Source organism: Pleurodeles waltl, chromosome 3_1 (assembly GCF_031143425.1).
Source record: "Pleurodeles waltl isolate 20211129_DDA chromosome 3_1, aPleWal1.hap1.20221129, whole genome shotgun sequence".
NCBI lineage: Eukaryota > Metazoa > Chordata > Amphibia > Caudata > Salamandridae > Pleurodeles > Pleurodeles waltl.
Window position 1 is genome coordinate 931525775 of NC_090440.1, and position 22975 is coordinate 931548749.

The window sequence follows — 22975 nt, forward strand, 5'->3', positions numbered from 1 at the left end:
GGTAGGCCTTGTTTGTGAGGTTGTGGTTTCTGTGGGTTGACCTCGAAACCCTCCCCTAAAAGGTGTTTTCCGAAATGTGCCTCTGCTCTGCGGGGAGTAGAGTGCGCCCATGGCTTTGGCTGTATCAGTGTCCTTTTTGAGTTTTTCGATGGCAGTGTCTACCTCCGGCCCAAACAATTGCTGTTCATTAAACGGCATATTGAGCACAGCCTGCTGGATTTCCGGTTTGAACCCAGAAGTGCGCAGCCATGCGTGCCTTCGTATTGTGACTGCAGTGTTTATTGTCCTTGCAGCTGTATCTGCTGCATCCATGGAAGACCGTATCTGATTATTTGAGATACTTTGTCCCTCTTCCACCACCTGTTGCGCTCTTTTTTGGAACTCCTTGGGTAAGTGTTCGATGAAATGTTGCATTTCATCCCAGTGAGCCCTGTCGTATCTTGCCAAAAGTGCTTGTGAATTGGCAATACGCCACTGATTTGCTGCTTGTGCTGCAACCCTTTTTCCCGCAGCATCAAATTTGCGGCTCTTCTTGTCTGGAGGTGGTGCGTCGCCTGAGGTATGAGAGTTGGCTCTCTTACGAGCTGCCCCCACAACTACTGAGTCTGGTGTTAGTTGTGTTGTAATATATATTGGATCTGTGGGCGGTGGCTTATATTTTTTCTCCACCCTTGGAGTTATGGCTCTGCCTTTAACTGGATCCTGAAAAATTTGTTTTGAATGTCTTAGCATTCCTGGGAGCATGGGAAGGCATTGATACTGGCTATGGGTGGAGGATAGGGTGTTAAAGAGAAAGTCATCCTCAATTGGTTCCGAATGTAAGGAGACATTGTGAAACTCGGCTTCCCTTGCAACCACCTGTGTATAGGATGTACTGTCCTCAGGTGGTGACGGTTTTGTAGGATAAGAGTCTGGGCTATTGTCAGACACTGGAGCATCGTAGAGGTCCCATGCATCGGGATCATCCTGACTCATTGTGGTATGAGCTGGTGAGTGCATCAGTGGTGGAGTTGTTGCTGGTGATGCATGTATTGATGGTGGTGGAGACGGTGGTGGGGTTGTTTTCCTTGCCACCTTTGCTTGTGGTTGCTTGTCCTTTTGTTGAAAGGCAAGTTTCCTTTTTATTTTGATTGGGGGAAGAGTGGTTATCTTCCCTGTGTCCTCATGAATATGAAGCCTTCTTTGCGTGTAGTCAGGCTCTACAGCTTGAAGCTCCTCTCCAAATCTGTGTAATTGGGAGGTTAATCCTTGTTCCTCTGTATAGGAACTAGTTTTCGGCTCCGAGGCTGGCTGTTTCGGAACCGAAACCTTTTCAGAAGTCTTTTTAGGCTCCGAAGAAACCTTCTTTGTTTTCGGCGTGGTGTCTCGGTGCCGAAATTCTTCGGTGCCGCTGTCTCTGTGCCGAACTTTCTCGGAGCCGCTGTCTCGGCTCCGAGGTTGCTGTGTGGCGGTATCTCAACAGGAGTCGGATGACTTCGACACCAGCATGCCCTTTTTCGGTGCCTTGGATCGGTCACCTAGTTTTCGGGTTAAGCCATGGCCTGTTGGCGGTGGCGTCCCCTGGGCTTTTGTGGACTTCTCGTGAGTCTTGATTTTCGACGTCTTACTCACGGTTTGGTGTGTTTCTTCGGCGTCGAGTTCTTCAGAATCCGACTCGCGGATGGAGAAAGCTTCTTCTTCCTCCTCGAAACGATCTGGACCTGTCTGCGTGGACGCCATTTGTAGTCTCCTGGCTCTTCAGTCTCTCAGCGTCTGCCTCGACCGAAACGCTCGACAGGCTTCACAAGTATCCTCCTTGTGCTCGGGGGACAAGCACAAGTTACAGACCAGATGGTGATCCGTATACGGATACTTGTGATGGCATTTTGGGCAGAAGCGGAATGGGGTCCGTTCCATGAGCCTTGAAGTCGCACGTGGCCGGGCCGACCAGGCCCCGACGGGGGATCGAAAAAACCCCGAAGGGCCACCGGAGCTCTTCAGAATTCGGTGTCGATTTGTTCTAACTAACCCGATACCGAACGCAAACAATACCGATGTTTTTTTCCGAGATTCTAACTAACTTTCTGACCCGAAACACGGAGCGAAAAGGAACACGTCCGAACCCGATGGCGGAAAAAAAATAATCTAAGATGGAGTCGACGCCCATGCGCAATGGACTCGAAATGGGAGGAGTCCCTCGGTCTCGTGACTCGAAAAGACTTCTTCGAAGAAAAACAACTTGTAACACTCCGAGCCCAACACCAGATGGCGGACTGTGCACAGCATGTGTATCTGCAGCTACACATGCCATCGAACATATATATATATGATCAATATCTATAACAATGATATTACTTCTCTGTCAAGGACAAAAGAATACTGAGAAGGCTGTTTTCACAAATTGATGATCTGTTAGTCAAATATACTGACTCACTCTGCCCCTTCAATTAATTTCTAGCAGGTGATTTTAATGCAAAGATAGGTACGCTGCAGTCTTGGACCCCATTTACTTTACGGCCTGATCAGGATGTAGATGACTACGGGAATGTTAACGTTATGGACTCCAGGGGGGTGTTTCTTGCCCAGCTTTTTGCCATCTGCTAGAGTGAATTCCCTCCACTTGTTAGCTGAGGAGAGGGTGATTACAACATTATATAGTAACCATAATCCCCTAGCACTTTCTATTGATATTGGCAATAACAAAATGGAATAATCAGCCACTGCCCATTAAAGGTGGCGGTTTGCAGTCAGCTTGGCGCTCTGCCGACATGTGCAAAATTATGACCCATTTGGACAGAGCGTGCTGTGCTTATGTCAGGTTACTCATCAGAGGCTCTGGAGCACTCTATTATTCTTGCTAACTTTAATACCCTTACTGCCTATATTAAAAGTATTTTGTGTAAGCCTCTGTACCCCTTTTGGAAGGAGAAGTCCTGGTTCGATAGGGCAAGTAGAGCTGCAAGGGACAAGATGCAATTTGCATTGAAGTCTAACCTGAGGGACCACGGGTTTACTAGTGTCTGTAGGAAGGAATACAAACATGCCCTAAAAATAAGAAAGGCTGAGGTGTGGGTTGAAAAGTTGGGTAGCTTAGTGCTAGCTTGTCCAGTGAAGGATACCCAAGCATTCGGGAAGCTGGTCAGGGCAGCCCTTGTCCTGGGGGGGTCCTTTGACACAGTAACTACCCACATCAGTCCTGATTTATGGGTTAAGCATTTCAGCAACATTTATTTATCTGATACTAACCATGGTCAATCAATCAATCAATATTTATAAAGCACAGCATCTCAAGACGCTAGCTGGGGGATGCAGCTCAGTCAAAGAGTCAGGTCTTGAGGTCCTTACTGAACTGAGCCAGGGAGGAGACTGCCTGAGGTGGAGCAGCATTGTGTTCCAGGCCTGCGCGGTGAGGTAGAAGGATCTTCCTCCTGCCGTGTTCTTGCTGGTCCTGGGGATGGTGGCGAGGGCCAGTTGAGCAGAGCGGAGTAGCCCGGAGGGTGGGTAGAAGGGGAGGCAGTAGTTGAGGTAGGCAGGTCTGATGTTGTGAAGGGCCTTATATTTGTGTGTCAGGAGATGAAAAGTGATGTGTTTGTTAATGGGGAGCCAGTGCAGGTCTCTCAGGTGGGAGGAGATGTGGCTGTGGCAGAAGATGTCAAGAATCAGATTGGCTGAGGCATTCTCTATTTTCTGAAGACTAGTTTGAAGTTTCTTGTTGATTCCAGCTTAGAAAGCGTTGACGTAGTTGAGTTTACTGCTGACAAGTGCGTGGGTGACTGCTCTTCTTGCGTCAATGAGTATCCACTTGAAGAACTTCTGGAGTAGGCGGAGAGTGGAAGCATGCGGATGAGATGGTGCTGACTTGGTGGCTCATGGAAAGTGATGAGCTGAGGATGATGCCGAGGTTGCATGCATGTTGAAGTGCTGTTTGATGCACACCTGTCGTTGGGCGTTACCTTCACAGAGGAAGAAATTCTCACCGTTACCCAAAATAGCCCTACTAAAAAGTCCTGTGGCTCTGTTTGGTCCTTATGGACCCATTTAAGGCTAACCCAGAATTTTGGACTTTTATTTTTTTTACTTACCAATGTTCACAACTCTCAATGTGAAGGTGGTATTCTTGAATCTTGGCAGGAATATGTTATTGTTCCTGTTTTCAAGAAGGGTAGCCTGCACGAGACTGCATGTTATTATCCTATTTCCCCTCCTAGACTCAGACTCAAAAATATTCGGGTATGTTGTTCTGGATCAGCTGTTGGACTGGATTTCATGTAACAATATCATTTCTCCAGGACAGTATGGGTTAAAAACAGGCCTAGGAACCATTGAGCAGTGTTTAAACCTCCCTGTGCTAGTAGCTAAATACAAGGTGGCCAAGGGCTCCTCCCTCCAGTTGGCGTTTTTGGATTTGTCCAGCACCTTTCACTGTGTAAACTGGTCAAAACTGTGGGGTACTTCAACAGCTTTGGGTGTAGAGGATGATCTTGCTGCCTTCTTATGACATATCCACTGGGACTTTAAATCCGCTGTCAGATTTAGCCATAATAATGAGTGCACCCTGACCTTCTCTGTCAAACGTAAGGTACAAGAGGGGTGTGTGCTTGCCTCAATTTAATTCTTAATAAGCTTGAGTTGGTTTTAGGCAATTTGGGGGTCAATATACCAGTGGTGAGCAATAAGCCAATGCCGGCGCTCCTTTATGTGGACAATGCCGTGCTATTGGCCGGGACCGAAAATGGCTTAAAGCTGTTAATTACGCCCTTTGTCAACATTATGGAGGAACTGGACCTGTGGACTAAACTCTCAAAGACACGTGTCCCAAGAATACTAAAACACGCCCCATTTGTATAAGTGGTAAATCCATTGCTAGAGTCAGCCAATGCCCTTATTTGGGGGTAATGTTTGGTGAGGCCTGTTCCTGGTCTCTGTGTGTCGCGAGTAGGGTCAGTTGGCATTCTCATGCTGTAGGCATCGTTTTCTGTGGGGAAGCCCATTACCCTTATTCTAGAAATCTATAGGGGAAAGTGTCTCCCCTCCCTGGTGTATGGCTCAGGGGTCTGGGGATACAGGGACACCGCAAGAGTACAAGTGGAAGGAAACAGTCTGTCAACGGCTGCTGGGTCTTCCTATGCCTACCTCCCATTTCATAGCTCATCGGGAGATTGGCATTGAATATGCTGAGGACCAAATCAGCCTTGCTTATTTATTAATATGGTGCTCGTCTGGCTAAACGAAGAGGCTGATTATCGCCTTATTATTTCTGAATGCCTGTTGTGTTACCAGGGATCTAGAATCCCTTAGATTAGGTACATTAGTGTGACCCCAGGCTGCTCTCATATTTTTGAAAACCCTAGTATTAGCACCAAGAAGGACAAAGGGTGGCTGAAAGATCACTCCCTTGCTTACAGAAGGGACAGTTGAGACAGAGAGGTGCTAATGAAACCGTCTATTAGAGATTTTTGCCTTGCTCAAACAGTGGACACTGCAGTCCCCTACCTGGTGTTTGTTCAGAACTCCTGGGAACAGGTGCTACTAACACGATTCCAAACTGGTTCGATTAGATGGTTGCTGTATTTTCCTCAGGGTCAATTTGCACCCGCTGATATTTTATTATGCCCCTGTGATGAAATGTCTCTCCAGTCACTGTTGCACTTTGTATTTTTTTGTACGCTTTATGACCCCCCCTTGACTAAACAGTATTTGATCTGCCTGTTACGAAATCAAAAGTTTAGGAGAAGTAAAGTTGCGCTGATTTTTCCCCAACAGCCGAGGGTCACCTGGTATGCAAAGTGGTTGGTTATTTTGTTTTAAATGCTGTATGTCTGCATAATTTAATAATGCTGGCCATCGGGCATAAATCTTTAGCTGCATTTAAAAAAAATATGTTATTGGCATTTATACATTGGATGCACTTTCGCATGAATTCACTGTTTTCCTTTTTTTATAGGGCTGCTGGCATTTGTTATACTGAATAATTGATGTTTTGTATTTATTGCCCTTATTTTTGTCCTTTTATTTATTTTTATGATTTTCATTGTATAAAATGATGTGCTCTTTCATGATCCAGTCTTATGTGATTTAATAAAGAAAGAATTGACTAAGCATTTTTGTATGCTTGACAGAAAGAGACTTTAAGATGGAAATTTGCCAGCACTAACTCCCCTCATGTGAGCAGTTTTGGTCACAGTACGAAACATATAGAAGCCAGTGGAGAAAAAAATCATGGGTTATGTTATACAGGGAGGCATGTAAGGTAGGGCTTCAAGAGTTTTTAGAAAGGTGGGATATAAGAAAGGGGATTAATAAAAAATATCAGCACATTTGTTTCTAGCTATATATAATTTGGAGAAAAAAACAGAACATTTTAACAAACATTTAGGTGCAAGATAAACCATCATGCACATCTCTATAAATAAGTTTGAAAGCCAATATATATTATGACAGAATTGTAGTTGAAAACAAATTCTCTTGACAGACAGGTTTGGAAAGTTTTAATGTGATGGATCAGATCTTTACTAACAACTGGGTTTGGAATTACTAACTGATTAGGTTCAGGCATAGAAAAACAAGACCTGTGGTAAATTGACAAACACCAATGCATCACAATTAAACAGGATTTCAACAACTACATACTCAAAGCACAGACTGTGGCACTTTAAATTACTAGGCTAATGCAATGAATGGTACACTGTCTATTCAGAATTTCACTCTAGTCAGTTTGTATCACAGAAAAATGTTTATTAACTTCTCCTGCAAACATTTTACATATTTTATTTAATAAAATAAAATGACACCTACAAACCTGTAAATGAAATATAAAGTTACTTGTAAAATAATGTATTTCACATGCTTTGTAAATTATATCTGAAATAACCGGAATTACAATGAGAGTAGGCCGTTAGACAACAATACACACTTTCATCTTCTGTTTAGTAGAAAGGGATAAGAATACAAATAAAAAAGTGACCCATTCGGATACAGCTCATTAGAACTTAAAATATATACTCTGGTACATTAAACATTTTGCAAACGTTTCTAGTTGGGTTGTTTTCGCAAACTGTGTAGGTGTCTGGTAATAGTAACACAAACATTTTGAAAACATGGACAAGGTTCATTACAAGAATTTGATTTAAAACTATACATTGTTTGCTCACATATCAGGGTGATTCTGTCACATTAAAATAATCTAAAAAAGGGAGGGGAAGAGGTTGCTAAAGTAGTGTAATTCTAACAATAGTCAGAGGGGAAAGACACCAAGGCTGTTTACTCAATACGGAGTTCACAGTGTACAACTGCATCATTTCATTCAAGTTAACTTTTTGGGTACAAAAATATAAAAAAAGTTAAATATCAAAGTGAGTTAAAAAAAGTCAGTGTTTATCAAAACATATGATATAAAATGTGTATGTCAGCACTTTCTGTGAAAGAAGAAAACATGCTTTTACATGTCCTATACAGAATAATCTACTTTAAATATATGTTTATCTTTAAAGCCTCTTGTAATGCTCTTTGGAATAGTAATTACTGTAAAAGTATGTCAGTTAATGTTTGAAATGCACCTATTTCCCCCAAAATATCGTCCCTTTTAGAGGTTTAGAAATACAAAAACTTTCAAAAATGTTTTAATCAATGCCACTCTAGAGAAAAGCGTACTGTACTAGCACACGTATTAAAATTCTTCAAAGTCACAGTAAGTAAAAAATAAAATAGCAAGTTGAGGAATAAACACACAGAAAAAGGATAAAATGCTGCATGTTGCACCATAATCCCTCACAGAAAGTGCATTACAAGATATTAGTAAGGCAGACTCGTTTTTAAAAGGTCACTTACATTAATGTAAACTTAGCAACAACAGCTACTGTATGAAAAATAATCAATCAAATGGCTCTTATCACTGCTGAAATATATTTTATCTACTGCTATTCCTTGCTCTGTACACCTTATGCAAATGTTCTGAAATAGCATCAAAAACATCTTATTATAATCGACAATAAGAATGTTTTTTCCACACAAGGTACTATGATATTGTTTATATGATTTCATACAGTAGTGTAAGAAACTAAACTAACTTCTAAGTAGAAAGTAGCCTTAAAATAAATCTGTGCTAACAGTACATATTTTATCGAACAGTGCATAAGAAATTATTTTTCTTTTGGTTTTTGAATGCTTGCATATATATCAGGATGTTTTAACTGTGACAACAATCTTGATCGTTTTCCAAATTTAACTGACATCTTAGAGGACTGAGCTAGCATAACTTTTTCATAATCACAATATTAAACAATTAAAGAAGTGAACACATCATGCCAGTTAGACTATAAGCAATTGGCAAGTAACAATTGATTTTGGTAAATTGGACAACCAGTTCTGTCACAGAATTAACAAAACGGCCCCTTCTGGTAATACCATCTTTAGGAATTAAAAGTGGATAATAATGTAGCCACAGATTGATATTGTTCTGACGTTAAGATAGAATATAAATTACAAGACATTTCAAAATGTATGTTTTTTCTAGACACCAAACACAACATCCATGAGGTTAAAAGGAAAGCCCTCTCAGCATAGTAAATCTAACATGATCCAATTAGTTCCTTCTCATTACCAACTTGTTTTATTGACCTTACCAGATTATTGAAATTGTGTTTTATATGGCATTACGAATTTGCAGCCAGAAGCTCTTTGCACACAGCTTGCTCTGTTGGTTAGTTACATTTGTTTCCCTAACTACACTGCTTATCTCTTTCAGTTCACTCTTCAGATCTCATCACATCTCTTTCAGTTCTTATCACAGTAGTCCTCTTTTAATTTATTTTGATCTGGGAATAATGTAAGGTATTAATGAGTGTACAGATTTAAAGTAACATGTTTACTAAGGCAGATAATTGTTCTTCCCTACTCTTATATGAAGCTTCTTGACATTCCACTTATGGTAATAATCAAGACGAGGTGAAGAGACTGGGAGAAGTAAACAGTGTAAAGAAATGTGAGGCTTGTTGAAAAAAAGCCAGGTTGCAAATATCGTCCAGCCCAAACCAATCCTCAAGCTTGGAATAACAATCCAGTATATCAAGTGAGGTTTTGCTCTTGAGACATGGCCTGAGAGAACTTTAATATTCTAACAGTGTAATATAAAAACTGCCTAGTTAGTGATCTATTCCCATTCTAGGTGCCAAACAGCTTGCACCATCCATGCCCACTTGCCTGGAAGCAGTCTCCTTATGAAGGGGTTGTTTTCATGGCATGAAATGGAGCACAGGGAAAGGAACTGAACGCAATTTGTTCATTCAAAGGTCAAAGGAAATCTTGAGGAATGCAAAGAGGATGGCAATGGGAAAAGCAGTCTCTAGATGTTGGGATAAATAATGACTACTAAGTGTTAAAGCACGTTTTATATTAATATCATCAACCCACACTGAGGCCTAGACTTAAACAAGCAAGATTTGAGGCACTTGACTAGAACATCTTTTAGATCCTTGTGTAATATTTACTAAAAATAAAGGCAAACTAGACCATAAAAGTGCTGTTAGGCATAAAGAAAAATATCTCTAACTTTCCTGCATGCCACAAGTTCAAGGATTTACTACTCCTTTTACTCCTAAAAATCAAGCTCTGAATTTCCATTTAAAGGTAATTCAAAGAATGAGAAGGTATGACATTTTGTTTATATATCTATAATTCAGAGCAGATTTGGTGCAACTGAAGTACATTATGGTCCCCTTTGTTTAGGAAGTTTAGAAAAAAGAATTCCTGTATATTTAACAACTCCTTTTTTTACGACAGAGGGGCCAGACAGACCTTAGTCATACTAAAATTAAAACACAATCTCTTCAAGAGAACCTGTAAAGGCCACAGATCAGGGTAAAAAAAGACCAAACTGGACGAAGAGCTGACTGTATCTGTGTCTATTTGGACTGAACAGCATTTTAAACTTATCATAGTCAGCAGAGCTATATCTCCTTCATTTTCAGTCCATCTTGCAGGGATGAAAGGATGTTGCAAGTCACCACTCCAATGGCTCTTTGGATGGGCCCTCAAAACAGACAGTGCTTGATGAGCCTAAATGCTTAGGTTTATGTTCTTGGTAGCCTGAATCTTCCTGGAGGAGAGAAGGCCTGGTTGAAATCGGTATTCACTGTAAATGTCAAACAAGTTAAAAGGCCTATTTTGCAAGTTTTGAATTGAACGAGATGCTCCTTAATGAAGAACTAACAAAACAGATCTCCTTAGAGAGTGGCTCTCCATCCTTCACGTGAATTATCTCAAATGCTTGGGCGCTCTACTTCCCTTAATCATCGTTCCTATCTGAGCCAGGCCAATTGGTAGTCCGTGTTAGCATGTGAACTGAAAATCAACAGGGAAAGGGACACAAAAACCTGGGGTGATTTTCGCATACCCTTAGAAGAGGAGCATCCACTTACCTATCATCTGTTCTATAAAGGGACTCCTGTAAGGCAAGCGTCATCTTCAGTGAATTAATTGCCTTTCATGTCACCCAGGCATACATACTAGATAATATAATGGGCTTAGATAAATGATAATCTGATCAGGTAAACAAAGGCAGGTGCGGACAAAGCCATCTGTAAAGGATAATCAATGATAATGGATGCTACAGGTCCAAGCACAGTCATTTTCAATGTTATGCATATATAAGGCAATCAGCAGTAAGGGAAGGGTGAGAATCTTAGGCAGTGCTCTGTTTTCTGATTTTTTTTCTGACTTCCAAGAATTCATTTGTAATCATACCTTTCGAGAAGCATGCTACTAAAACAATGGAAACGAGGCAGTGGCAAGTCTAAGGGCCTTTACAGAGTTTGTGTGAAGTTATTTCAACTTTGTGAAAATCCCTTTTAACAGGATTTGGCCCAGGTCAAACACCAATGTGGTTAACCAACTCTGACTGGGAGCCAATGCATTGACAGATTTAGTAAAGTGGCTCTCAATATTGTTAAAAACTTGTGTAGTGATTCTACACTACAGGACTACTTTTAAAGCAACTGGCTGAGAGAGGCCGTTGATTCAAAGGTGGGAGGTTGGGCCTAGAAGAAGAGGCAGTGGTATCCTTTTCACCAGTACCATTCAAATTTACCAAATGAGGACTGGGTCATTATTGACTCATTGGTTATACACGGCATTTGACTAGGATTTTCACAAGATTTTGGTCCAGCACCAACAAAGAGTGTGGATAACATCCAGCTATTCCTACACAAAGTGAATAATGTTGCACAGATCACACACTTAGTAAAGCCATGAGAAGGCAGCAGGGGCTTAATCACCACAAAAAACTTCGAAAACACGTAGGGCCTCATTATGACCCTGGCGTTCCGATGACCGCCAGTGTTGTAGTGGTTATCGGACCGCCGCCAATGCGGCAGTCCGAGTGCCATATTAGGACTGCAGCTTTAGCGCAGCAGTCAGACCACCGGCACGGCCAGTTTTTGTCTACATGACAGTCTGGCAGTGCTGGAGGCACTGCCCTATAGATTACGAACCCCTTCTCCGCCAGCAGTTTCATGGCAGCAACCCCACAATGAAAAGGCTGGCAGAGACGGGGTGCCCCAGGGGGGCCCCCTGCACTGCCCATGCATTTGCCATGGGCAGTGTAGGGGCCTCCCTGGCCAGCCCCATCTCAATGTTCGCTGTCTGCTTTGAAGATTGTGACGGGTGCTGATGCACCCTAACCACTACAGCATTTCTTCCAGCCAGAGACAATGCTGTAGGCCGTTTCCCGCTGGGCCAGTGGTCGGAAACTGTGTTTTCGCCCGTTGACCCAGTGGGAAACTCATAGTGGGCCCGGCTGAGAGGATTCCACACTGGCGGTAAACTACCCATCAGGACTTCGGCGGACGGGCTTTTCCATTCGTCGAAGTCATAATAAGCCGCTTAGTGCACTGTCTGACAATGCGAAAGCAGTAACAGTTGTACCATTGCACAGAGTGGAATCCTATTTAGTGAGTAGTACTTCGCAGCTAAGGTAGGGAATGCAAAGCATGGACACATGTGGGCAAAAGCTCCAGGGGGATGGGGGGGCGCTATTGCATGCAAGGTGTTAAAGTTATAGAAAAGTGTTATCTGGGTGCCTCCTTTGAAGACTCCTGAAATTCAACAGGTTGGAAAGTTATTAACTCAGATGTAATGTAGCATAGAATGATGACATGAACAGAACGCATGGACCTATTTATACTATATGCAATCTTTTAGCAAAGGTCTATTTCCATTTTCATTCTTAATAATTTATTCTATGGTTTACTTATAGTCTTGTTTTTGGTGTGCACATATTATATTCTCCCAAAAGCATGCTACCAAAAGGCTTTTAAATGTACAAAAAAGTGATGGATGGAATGCCTGAATTAATCCCAGCCACTGGTAATTACTCGAGGTCACATCCCAATCATTGTTACTTTGCAGACCATGCCACCTCAGTTTGGACTCAACTAAGGGCCAGATGAAGGTAAGTACAGGTTTGCGACTCGCAAATTGCGAGTCACAAACCTATATGCAGAATGGTGTCCCAGACACCATCTGCGAATTGCAAGGGGGTCGCAAAGACCCACCTCATTAATATTAATGAGGTGGGTCGCAATTTGCGACCCCCTTGTGATTCGATGCACTTACAGGGATGGTGGCCTGCTGGAGACAGCAGCCCACCATGTCTGTGACTGCTTTTTAATAAAGCAGTTTTTTTTTGTATTGCAGCCCGTTTTCCTTAAAGGAAAACGACTTGCAATATACTCGAGAAAATGAAACCATTTGGTTTCATTTTTTCAGAGTAGGGTGGTCCTACTCTGAAAAAATATTTTCAGAGCCATTCACAAAGGGGAAGGGGTCCCCTGGGGACCCCTTCCCTTTTGCGAATGGGTTAGCACCCACTTCACATGGGTGCTAACTGCGAATTGCTTTGCGACCGCGGTCACAAAGCAATTCTGCATTTCGATGCGAATCGCAAATAGGAAGGGGAAAACCCCTTCCTATTTGCGAGTCGCATTCCCATTTTGCGAGTCGGTAACCAAGTTACGGACTCGCAAACTGGGAATGTGCATCGCAATGCGCGTTTTGCATGGTGCAAACTGCGAATTTCGCAGTTTGCACCATGCAAAAACGTTTCGTACATCTGGCTCTAAATGTAAATCAGTCTTTACTCCAGCTGAAACTGTCCATCCCGAACCGACAGGCCAGATCCTCCCTGAAACGGAACACAAACTACCCCTGACCAGGCCTTTGGCACTCTAAAATCATTAAAAACTCGCAATCACCATTACAGAGCAAAACCTAAAACACAATCACTTCCAGTGTCTTTAGCATTTTTTACAAGAATGAACAAAAAGCTAGTTAAATGTACCTAGACTATCTGCATATAATTTAAAACTGGAATAAAGAAGCAGACAGTGAACATCAATCACTTTTTTAACCCATTAGAACGGAGTGTAGATTTCCTGATGTGATACACTTACAACTCGAACAAAATAGTGCAGTCGTAACCATACAATGTTCTTCGCTAATACATTGTAATTACAGAGCAAATCATAACCTTGTTTGAGTTTGGTACACTTTCCTCTATACATGGCCAATCCACCTTCCCAAAATGGAACTTCAAAATCATGCAAAAATATGTTATCTTAAATATGAAAAGCAGTCGTTTCAGGTAAGCAGTCTACGTTCAAAACAAAAGTAGTCTAAGTATAAAATATCCTGTTTAATGCGGATAATTATTTGGTGAGTTTCTTGGCTACATCTTCATATGCAGATTCTATCTCTTTGTCTCCAGGACAAGTGTTTGTGAATTCATCCCTGGTATAGGCATTGGTCAAGTATCTCCAAATTCCTGTCATTTGCTCTGGGATGTCAAAGTCGCGGTACTTCTTCGCCACCACCTGAAATCAGGGAAATTGAGAGCAACATTATTTATATTTATTGTCTGTGTAGTTGATTTCACCAGCAACAGAACTGAATTGTGATATATGACCTGATAATGCAAATTTACAGCACACGTTTTGCTTTGAATACAATTAGTCAACGTAATATTTCGGGCCCTGCAAAATGTCAGACGGCTCATGGTTCAAAAGAACAAGTTACTTACCTTCGGTAACGCTTTTTCTGGTGGATACAATAGCTACCTGTGGATTCCTCACCTTATGAATTCTCCCATGCGCCAGCATCCGTTGAAAAATCTTCCCAGCTCTCCACGTCGACGAGGACGTCACAATTGCACGGCTGCCTGGTGACTCTGTCTGACGTCACCGTGCCAATCAGAGGTGCTCGCCTGCGTGCTGACGTCAGTTTCACCCATTTTTTAAGTGCCTTTGAGGCAAACAGGTGAAAACAGACCTCACAAAAGCTCAATGAATACATATATACATAAAACCACAATGATGCAATAGAATCAAAACCATCATTTATATATACATATAAACACCAAAATGTATATACACCTGTAAAACAAACATCTTAGTGTAACCAGAAAGGCAACGGGGAGGCGGGTGGGACTGTAAGGAATCCACAGGTAGCTATTATATCCACCAGAAAAAGCATTACAGAAGGTAAGTAACTTGTTCTTCTGATGGATACAACTACCTGTGGATTCCTCACCTTATGAATAGAGTCCTAAAGCAGTACCGCACTCGGAGGTGGGTGCCTGACTGGTTACACCAAGAAATCCTGCAATACAGATCGTGCAAAATGGCCGTCCCTCCTAACCTTCAAGTCCAAGCAGTAATGCTTTGCGAAGGTGTGGAGGGACACCCAAGTTGCTGCCTTGCAAATATCCACCACTGGAACCCCTCTCGCCAGGGCCGAAGTGGTGGACTTAGCCCTGGTGGAATGGGCTCTAATAACCTCTTGGGGAACCTTATTTGCCAACGAGTAGCAAACCTTGATACAGAGAATGACCCACCTGGAGATCGTTCTTTTATGGACTTCTCTGCCCTTCCTCTATCCCATATACCCCACGAACAGCTGGTCCTCCAGGCGAAAGTCTTTCGTCCTCTCAAAATAAAAACCGAGAGCCCTTTTGGGTTCCAAACGGTGAAGCCGCTCTTCCTCCTTTGAGGGGTGTGGCAGAGGGTAGAAAGATGGAAGGGTAATGGTTTGCCCCATATTAAAAGGAGTGACAACTTTTGGTAGGAAAGCCGCCCTGGTTTTCAGCACCACTTTATCCGGAAAGAATAAGGTAAAGTGGGGTTTACAGAAGGAACCTGAAGCTCACCAACCCACCTAGCCGAGGTTATAGCAATGAGAAAAACTGTCTTAAGAACTAGAAACCTTAGCGGGCAAGAATGCATGGGTTCGAACGGTGACCCCATTAAAAAAGTTAAAACGAGATTCAGATCCCACTGAGGCATATGAAAAGGAGTGGGAGGAAACCTATTAACTACACCTTTTAAGAAACTAATAACAATAGACTATTTAAACAAGGAGGGCTGATCCGGGAGGCAAAGAAAGGCTGACAGTGCCGCCAAATAGCCCTTTACAGTAGCAACTGTACAACCCTTCTGTGCTAAATCTAAAGCAAATAACAGAATATCGGAGAGGTGGGCCCTCAAAGAATCAATTTGCTTCTCTCCACACCAAGCCATGAATTTTGCCCACCTACCGGCATAAACGGTCTTAGTGGAATGTCGCCTGGCCGACAGAATAACATCCACTACATCTGGTGGGAGAGAAAAAGAACTCAGGTTGCCCAGTTCAATCTCCAGGCATGAAGGTGCAGGCTCTGGAGGTGGGGGTGTAGAACCTGCCCCTGCGACTGTGAGAGGAGGTCTGCCCTGAGAGGGAGACGGAGAGGCGGGTACAGAGAGAGTCAGAGAAGGTCTGCATACCACACCCTTCGTGGCCAATCCGGAGCTATCAGAATGACTTGGGCCCGATCTTGGCGAATCTTCCTCAAAACCAGAGGAATCAAGGGTATGGGAGGAAACGCGCAAAGCAACTGGTCGCACCAGGACATCTGAAACGCATCCCCCAACGCTCCTTGCATCGGATACTGAAGGCTGCAGAACGACGGACAACGCGCGTTCTCTTGAGTGGCAAAGAGGTCTATTCGGGGGAAACATCCGAAAGATGTAAAGAACTAGATCCGGATGCAGACGACACTCGTGGTCATCCGAGAAGAAGTGACTGAGTTTGTCCCCACGTACGTTTAGGACCCCGGCCAAATGGTTTGCCACTACACAAAGCCGATGGTCCCGAGCCCAGGACCAGAGTCGCAGAGCCTCTCTGCAAAGAAGGTACAACCCTACACCCCCCTGTTTGTTGATATACCACATTGCGGTCATGTTGTCCATCAGAATCTGAACTGACTGACCGCGAAGGGAAGGAAGGAAGGCCTTGAGGGCCAAACGAATCGCCTGCAGCTCCAGCAGATTGAGATGAAACCTCTGCTCTACTGACCAACGACCCTTGATCTCCAGATCCTCCAGATGATCTCCCCACCCTAAGGTGGAGGCATCCGTTATCACCGTGGCCACCAGAATTGGCTGCAAGAACGGCTTCCCTTGAGAAAGGTTGCCTTCCACAACCCACCATCGGAGATCCGTTGCAGTGTCTCTGGAGATCCTTATCGATTCCCCCAAATCTCCTCTGTGTTGAAACCACTGCTTGCGTAATCACCACTGAAGAGCCCTCCTATGCCAGTGTGCATGCGTGACCACCAGAATGCAAGAAGCAAACAGACCGAGCAAAAGAAGGACCTTGAGACCGGAACAACTGCTCCTTCTTGAAACATTGGAACCAACGCCTGAATGTCCTGTATCTGCTGTGGTGGAGGAAAGGCTAGATTCAATGTTGTGTCCAGTACTGCCCCTATGAACAGAAGACGTTGAGAGGGCTCTAGGTGAGACTTGGGCACATTTATTGAAAAACCCAGACTGAACAACAACTGGGTTGTCAGCTGCAGATGACGCAACACAAGCCCCGGAGACTCAGCATTGATCAACCGATCGTCCAGGTAAGGGAATACTGCTACTCCCTTCCTCCTGAGGTGTGCTGCAACAACTGCCATCACCTTCGTGAAGACCCGTGGTGCGGAAGTAAGACCAAAAGGAAGGACCACAAACTGGTAGTGCTGCGATCCTACCACAAACCGAAGATACTTCCTGTGGGACTTGAGAATGGGAATGTGAAAATAAGCATCCTGCAAGTTGACGGACACCATCCAATCCTCCTTGTCCAGCGCCAAAAGTACCTGTGATAGAGTCAGCATTTTGAATTTCTCCTGTTTGAGGAACCAATTCAAAATCCTCAGGTCCAAAATAGGCCTCAGACGACCATCCTTCTTGGGGATCAGGAAGTACCTGGAATAACACCCCTGACCCCTTTCTTGCTCTGGAACCAACTCCACTGCACCCTTCAATAATAGGGAGAGAACCTCCTATTGTAACAGCAGGAAATGATCTTCTGAACAAAAGGAAGGACGGGGAGGGAAGGGAGGAGGAATCTCCCGAAAGTGAAGGGCGTAACCTCTTCTCACCAAACTGATGACCCAAGAGTCTGTTGTTATGGACTCCCATATGGGGAGAAAAAGTGAAAGCCTCCCCCCTACCGGAGAGGTATGAGAAACAATGGCAAGAGGACTAGGGCTTCTTTCCTTGAGGTAACCCCCCAGAGGAAGAGGAAGGGTGCTGCTGCTGGGTGGCACCTCTTGTGCAGACTCTACTCTGCCCCCTGTATGAGCGATAAGGGAGGCTGGAGGACTGCTGCCCCGGCTGCTGTGATCTCCCACGAAAGGAAGCACCTCTTCCAAAAACATGCAGCCGTCTAAAAGATCGGAATTGGGTAGATGCAGCCTGCAGACCCCAAGATCTAGCTGTGGCCCTACATTCTTTAAAGCGCTCTAGCGCAGAGTCCGCCTTTGAACCAAACAGTTTTGCCCCATCAAAGGGCAGATCCAGCAACGTAGATTGGATGTCTGTCGAAAATCCGGAAGTGCGTAACCACGCAGGCCGTCTGGAGGCAACGGAAGTCCCCATGGCTCTTGCAACAGAGTCCGTGGTATCCAGCCCTGTCTGAATAACCTGCGTAGCCGCCGCCTGAGCATCCGAAAGAAGACTATGCAAGTCCTAGGGCATGTCCGGAAGTACAGCCTTCGTCGCATCCATTATGGCATGGATATACCTGCCCAGAATACATGTTGCATGGGCAGATTTTAGAGCCATGCTGCAAGAAGAAAACACCTTCCTGGCCGATTGGTCCATCCACTTGGATTCCCGGTCCGATGGTACTCCCGGAAACGAACCAGGGGCCGACCTTGAAGAGCAGGATGCTTGCACCACCAAGCTCTCTGGTGAAGGGTGTTTGGATAAAAACTCCAGGTCCCCAGGCGCAGATCTATAACGCCTGGCCACCGACCTACTAACAGCTGAAAAGGAAACAGGCTTCTTCCAAACCTCTTCGATCGGATCCATCAGAGCTTCATTAAATGGTAGAAGAGGATCCGCCATGGCTGTAGCAGGATGCAAAACCTCAGTCAAAAGGTTGGTCTTCACCTGTGCCGTCGGTAAAGGAAGATCCAGAAATGCTGCGGCCTTCCTAATAACAGAGTGGTAAGAGGCTGCCTCCTCTGTATATTTACCAGGAGAGGCCAGGTCATACGCTGGAGAGGTATCAAGACCACTTGCTGTGTCCAACCCAGGGAAGTCACCCTGGGAATCAGTGATCTCCCCTTCTTCGAGGAATTGCTGCTGATATTCCCTCTCCTCTAAAAGTCTAAGGGCCTTTCGATGTGACCTCAACTTGGCCTCGAGCCCCGGAGTCAACATGGAGCGGAGCGACATCAGTGAATGGCGCCGGGAAGGCGTCATGACAGGTTCTCCGGATCCACCCGACGCCGCAGATGGATCCATCGGTGCCATGGAGAAGGCACCCGCATCCGATGCCGACATCCGACCTCTCAGCTCCATCACCTCCGACACCGGCGTAGAAGGTATCTCCCTCGACGTCGAGGGCTGCACTGTCAGCACAGGGACCTGACTTGAATCTCCAGCCGAACAAAATGGCATAAACGGTGTCGGTTTATATGGAGCCAGAACGCCGAGATTGAAAGCCAGGGACCAGTGGTGCCAGCCGGCGCACCACCTCCCGGAGCCATATTTTGAAAAATCTGAAACATGGCATTAAGGAATTCCGCAGGATCCGTACCAGGAGCCGGGAACGAAGGATAAGCCTGTGGAGCTGGTGCCAGCGCCGGGCTGGACTCTTCAGGTTCAGGATGCACCGGCGAAGCCAGATGACTTTGAGGCTCCACGACTTCAAAGACTGACGGCGCCGGGGATGTCTACGGCGTTGCAGGTTGAGGGGACACCGTCAGACTCACTTCCCAAGACTTGCAGCGCCGGGACGATGGAGACCTCGACGCCGAGCGACTTCTGGACCGACGTCAGGAGTCACGATGGTGGCGCTTCCTCTCCTTCTTGGACCTTGCCAAGAAAAGCTTTGCCTCGTGTTCCTTCAATGCCTTCGGATTAATCTTTTGGCAGGATCCACATTCTTGGACGTCGTGATCGGAACTGAGGCACCAAAGACAATCGATGGGCGACCTCCACATTCCCTGCAGGGCTTGAAACCCGACTTTTTCGGAGCCGACATCCTGGAAATACACAAAGTATCCCTTCCGAAGATACGAACGATACAGGTAACAGAAAAGTAATCGTTATCGAAGGCACAGAAAAAAGGGAACTGACGTCAGCAGAGCTAGAGAGAGAGAAGTTTCCGTTGAATGCTGCGCATGGGGAGAATTCATTAGGTGAGGAATCCACAGGTAGTTGTATCCATCAGAAATAAAATAGCTCAGAGGAGTAATAAAATAGCCCAAAGAGTTTGTATTGCTTTTTCAAGAAATCTGTAGTCAAATGGGAATTGGGTGAGGGAACTGACAGGAAGTTTGCATTTGTTTGAATGTGGCATAAAAACGCCATTTATTATCGGAAGATGGCTGTGACCCCAGAAGGCACAAGTTGAATTTTTGGACCAGGCTTCTTTCAGTCATTTGTAGGTTGAGCACAAGCATACAACCTCTTGTACACTTTTAGTATACTTCTTATGGCTTAAAGCAATTTCATTTGTTGGTTGCAGTGTCCTTTAAAAATACTTGCTCGCTAGTGGTGAGTTCTGCCTTTTTCTGTTTCTGAGCAGTGACCAACTACTGTATTATTCCACTTTTGTTTCTTTATCTGTTGCTGTGACGGAATACTTTTGTTATTTCTTTGATGCTCCCTTTTTCACTGTGGGTGTTTTAGGCTAGTAGCTGCGTATCTTTTATTGCAGCATTCCGTTCCTCTCACCTCCTCCCATGTTGCTGAAATTTGTTTTGACTCCACCATTAAATCTTTAAAAAAGTTAGCTCTTGGCTTTTTTTTTTTTAAATGTTATTTTACCACCGCCTAGTGTCTGTTCATTAATATTCTTTCAGTGAAGCCCAGGGCGCACAATCATTTAATCATGAAGTAAGCTTGTTTTTTTCAAGAGAAATTCTACTGAGCGTAAGCACGTTAATTCCTTTGTTGGTGTTTTGCTCATGTTTATGTAACATTAAAATAAGCTTATTTTACAAAAGAAACACCTGGTGCCTCAACGTTTAACGAAAGCCACAATTTGCCCTTTCTCACAGAATGTAGCCAAACCTAGAAGCAATGATGTGAAACTTGCAGAGCCTCGCATCTGGAGTCTCTCTCTCTAGGGCCCCTCCCTGCTAGCCCTCACGACATTTGCACACAGGGCATTGCTTATCTCCTTTATTGGGGCCATAAATCTTCTCAGGCTGCTCTGCTATTGTTAACTTCATTAGAGCTTTGTTTGAAATGTGAGGCAACAACGCTTGCAAAACTTTTCATTCTGTTAACATAAAAAGAAAATACTTTTCCAGCCTTATTTTCCAATTTCTGTTTAGATGTTTCCACAACTCAAGGTAGTGCAGTCATCTTCTCGTCTCTCCTCATGGGCGTGCGATTTATGATGTCAGTAGCTGCCAGTGACCACCAAAACATGGCAGGAAAAGATGAAATTATAAGGCATGATTGACCAATTTATGCGGCAAGAAAAATCCAGTTATGAATTTACAAAGTAAATAGCGCTAAGTCAAAAAAAATAGTTTCTTCTTGTTTTCTATTTTTAAAACTGATCCTGAAGAGGATTAAGACTTGTCTTAAATAATGCTAAGGAAAGCTTTCAGTCTCAATCTGTCAATGTCTTTGACGAGCATGGGAGGTTTCTTGCAACATGGTCATTGGTGCAAGGAGTATGATGCAAGTTGTTTGTGGGGCCTTCATGTAAATCGTTTTCATGCAAAAGCAGCACAATATTTAAATAATTATTTTTTGGTGGAACTCTGAGCTATTCTTAGATGAAACAAAAACAAACCTCCTGTGCAGAAACTCAGAAGCATAAAGGAAAATCAATACAGAACTCCTTTCTCCTCTCTGAACCTAAGGCTGAAAAAGCACAAGGAGGACTTCAAATTGTCAAAAATGTCCAAAAAGTTTAATGAAGGAGCAGTGCTTTAGAAGATTCACTTGCACTAGATGTGTGGTAAAAACTCTGGACCATGGAGTGCCTGAAGGGAGTTGAGGTCTCGGTTTCCCCACCTCACTGACCAGAGTTTGGTCACACAACGAGATGCACAGACTGCATGTAGTCATTCCTTGTATACAATTACGTGTATATGTAAAACTGCTATGTAAAAACAGATTACCAGGCATTCCAAGCCTGATAACATTGAACACATCTAGAATCTAAATCTATAAATAGCCCAGTGTTGGAGGGATAAAAGCTGGTTACTTGTAATCCTGGTTTTTCACAATGGGTATGGTCTCTGAATTCCTTAAAGGCAGGATATCTCTACACAGGTGAGATCCCGATACGCAAACATTTTTACATATTTCAGATTTTCCAGTTCACCAAAGCCAACAGGAAAATATGTCACCAGGGGAACATTTATGACTTAAACATCATTACATTAGGTTAAAATACACCACTAAACTAAGTATAAAAACAGCATTTTAAACAAATCGAGAAATTGTGCGGTACTGCAAAATAGTACAAACTAACGCCTGAACTTTAGAAGACTGTACCATCCCTATTATGCATGAAAGGAACTCAGCTAGGCCGTTCCCTTTTTGGAACACAGTGAAGATAAAGAGACGTTAATCCAGAGACATCAATCCAGTACACTAAATGTGGAACCAAAATATGGGGCGGTGAGATCTAAGAATTCAGAGAGAACCCCCACAGTGCAGAAAAGTGATTACAATTATAGAGCTGCTACTTCTTTTTTCAGGCGATTCTCTCATATATTCAAAAAAGTTAGAACAGAGCAGAATTCTAATCTAAACTAAAAGTGACCAGAACACAGTATGCATGTTTGCAAATAAATTATAAAGTGAAACCTGAACCACCAACATTTATGACTGAGTCAGGGTCCAAATTATAATATTATAACATTATAATATTTAGCAAACGTATGGACTGACCTCCAAGTTGCACATTTACAAATGTCAGTAATAGGAGCACTCCCCATCAAAGAATAATTAGCTAAATTCCCCTTATAAACTGGGCCCTGTGTATACCAGTTAAGGTCGTACTAGCTTTCTGATAACAAGTAACAATACAATGGACTATACATCTTACTATAGTCTATTCAGAAGAGGCTGCGTCTGTACACAAAACTCCACAATTTATACACAATGACCTTTTTATCCATCAGATTCTCTTTGGTCATATCAAGATAGCAGCTCTTTTAAAATCAACGGTGTGTAGAGCTCTTTTACCAGATGATGGCGGTTTGGAAAGAAAGACAGTAACAAAACGGTCTGACTACAGTTTGACTAATTACAAACATCTTTATGTAGAAAAAGAAAGGTTAATCCATTATAATACCTTATTAAAGCCTGTACATAGAACTTAAAACTCACCTATCTGGCTAACATAATAGCCTCTAACAAAGCCACTTTACAAGACACATACTCTAAGGGGGTAACCCATCAATTTAGAAATGTACTGCAACTAATTAACGGGT

At 43.6% G+C, this 22975-nt stretch overlaps 1 protein-coding gene across 1 annotated transcript in view; it reads right to left on the bottom strand.

Annotated features, from left to right (window-relative positions):
* Positions 1-6439: 6439 nt before the first annotated feature.
* CLIC4 (chloride intracellular channel 4) overlaps positions 6440-22975 on the bottom strand; it is a 312082-nt gene continuing 295546 nt past the window's right edge. The window contains exon 6 of the mRNA XM_069223930.1: positions 6440-13844. Coding sequence (XP_069080031.1) covers positions 13680-13844 — 165 coding nt within the window. The 3' untranslated portion in view covers positions 6440-13679. The remainder of the gene's footprint in view (positions 13845-22975) is intronic.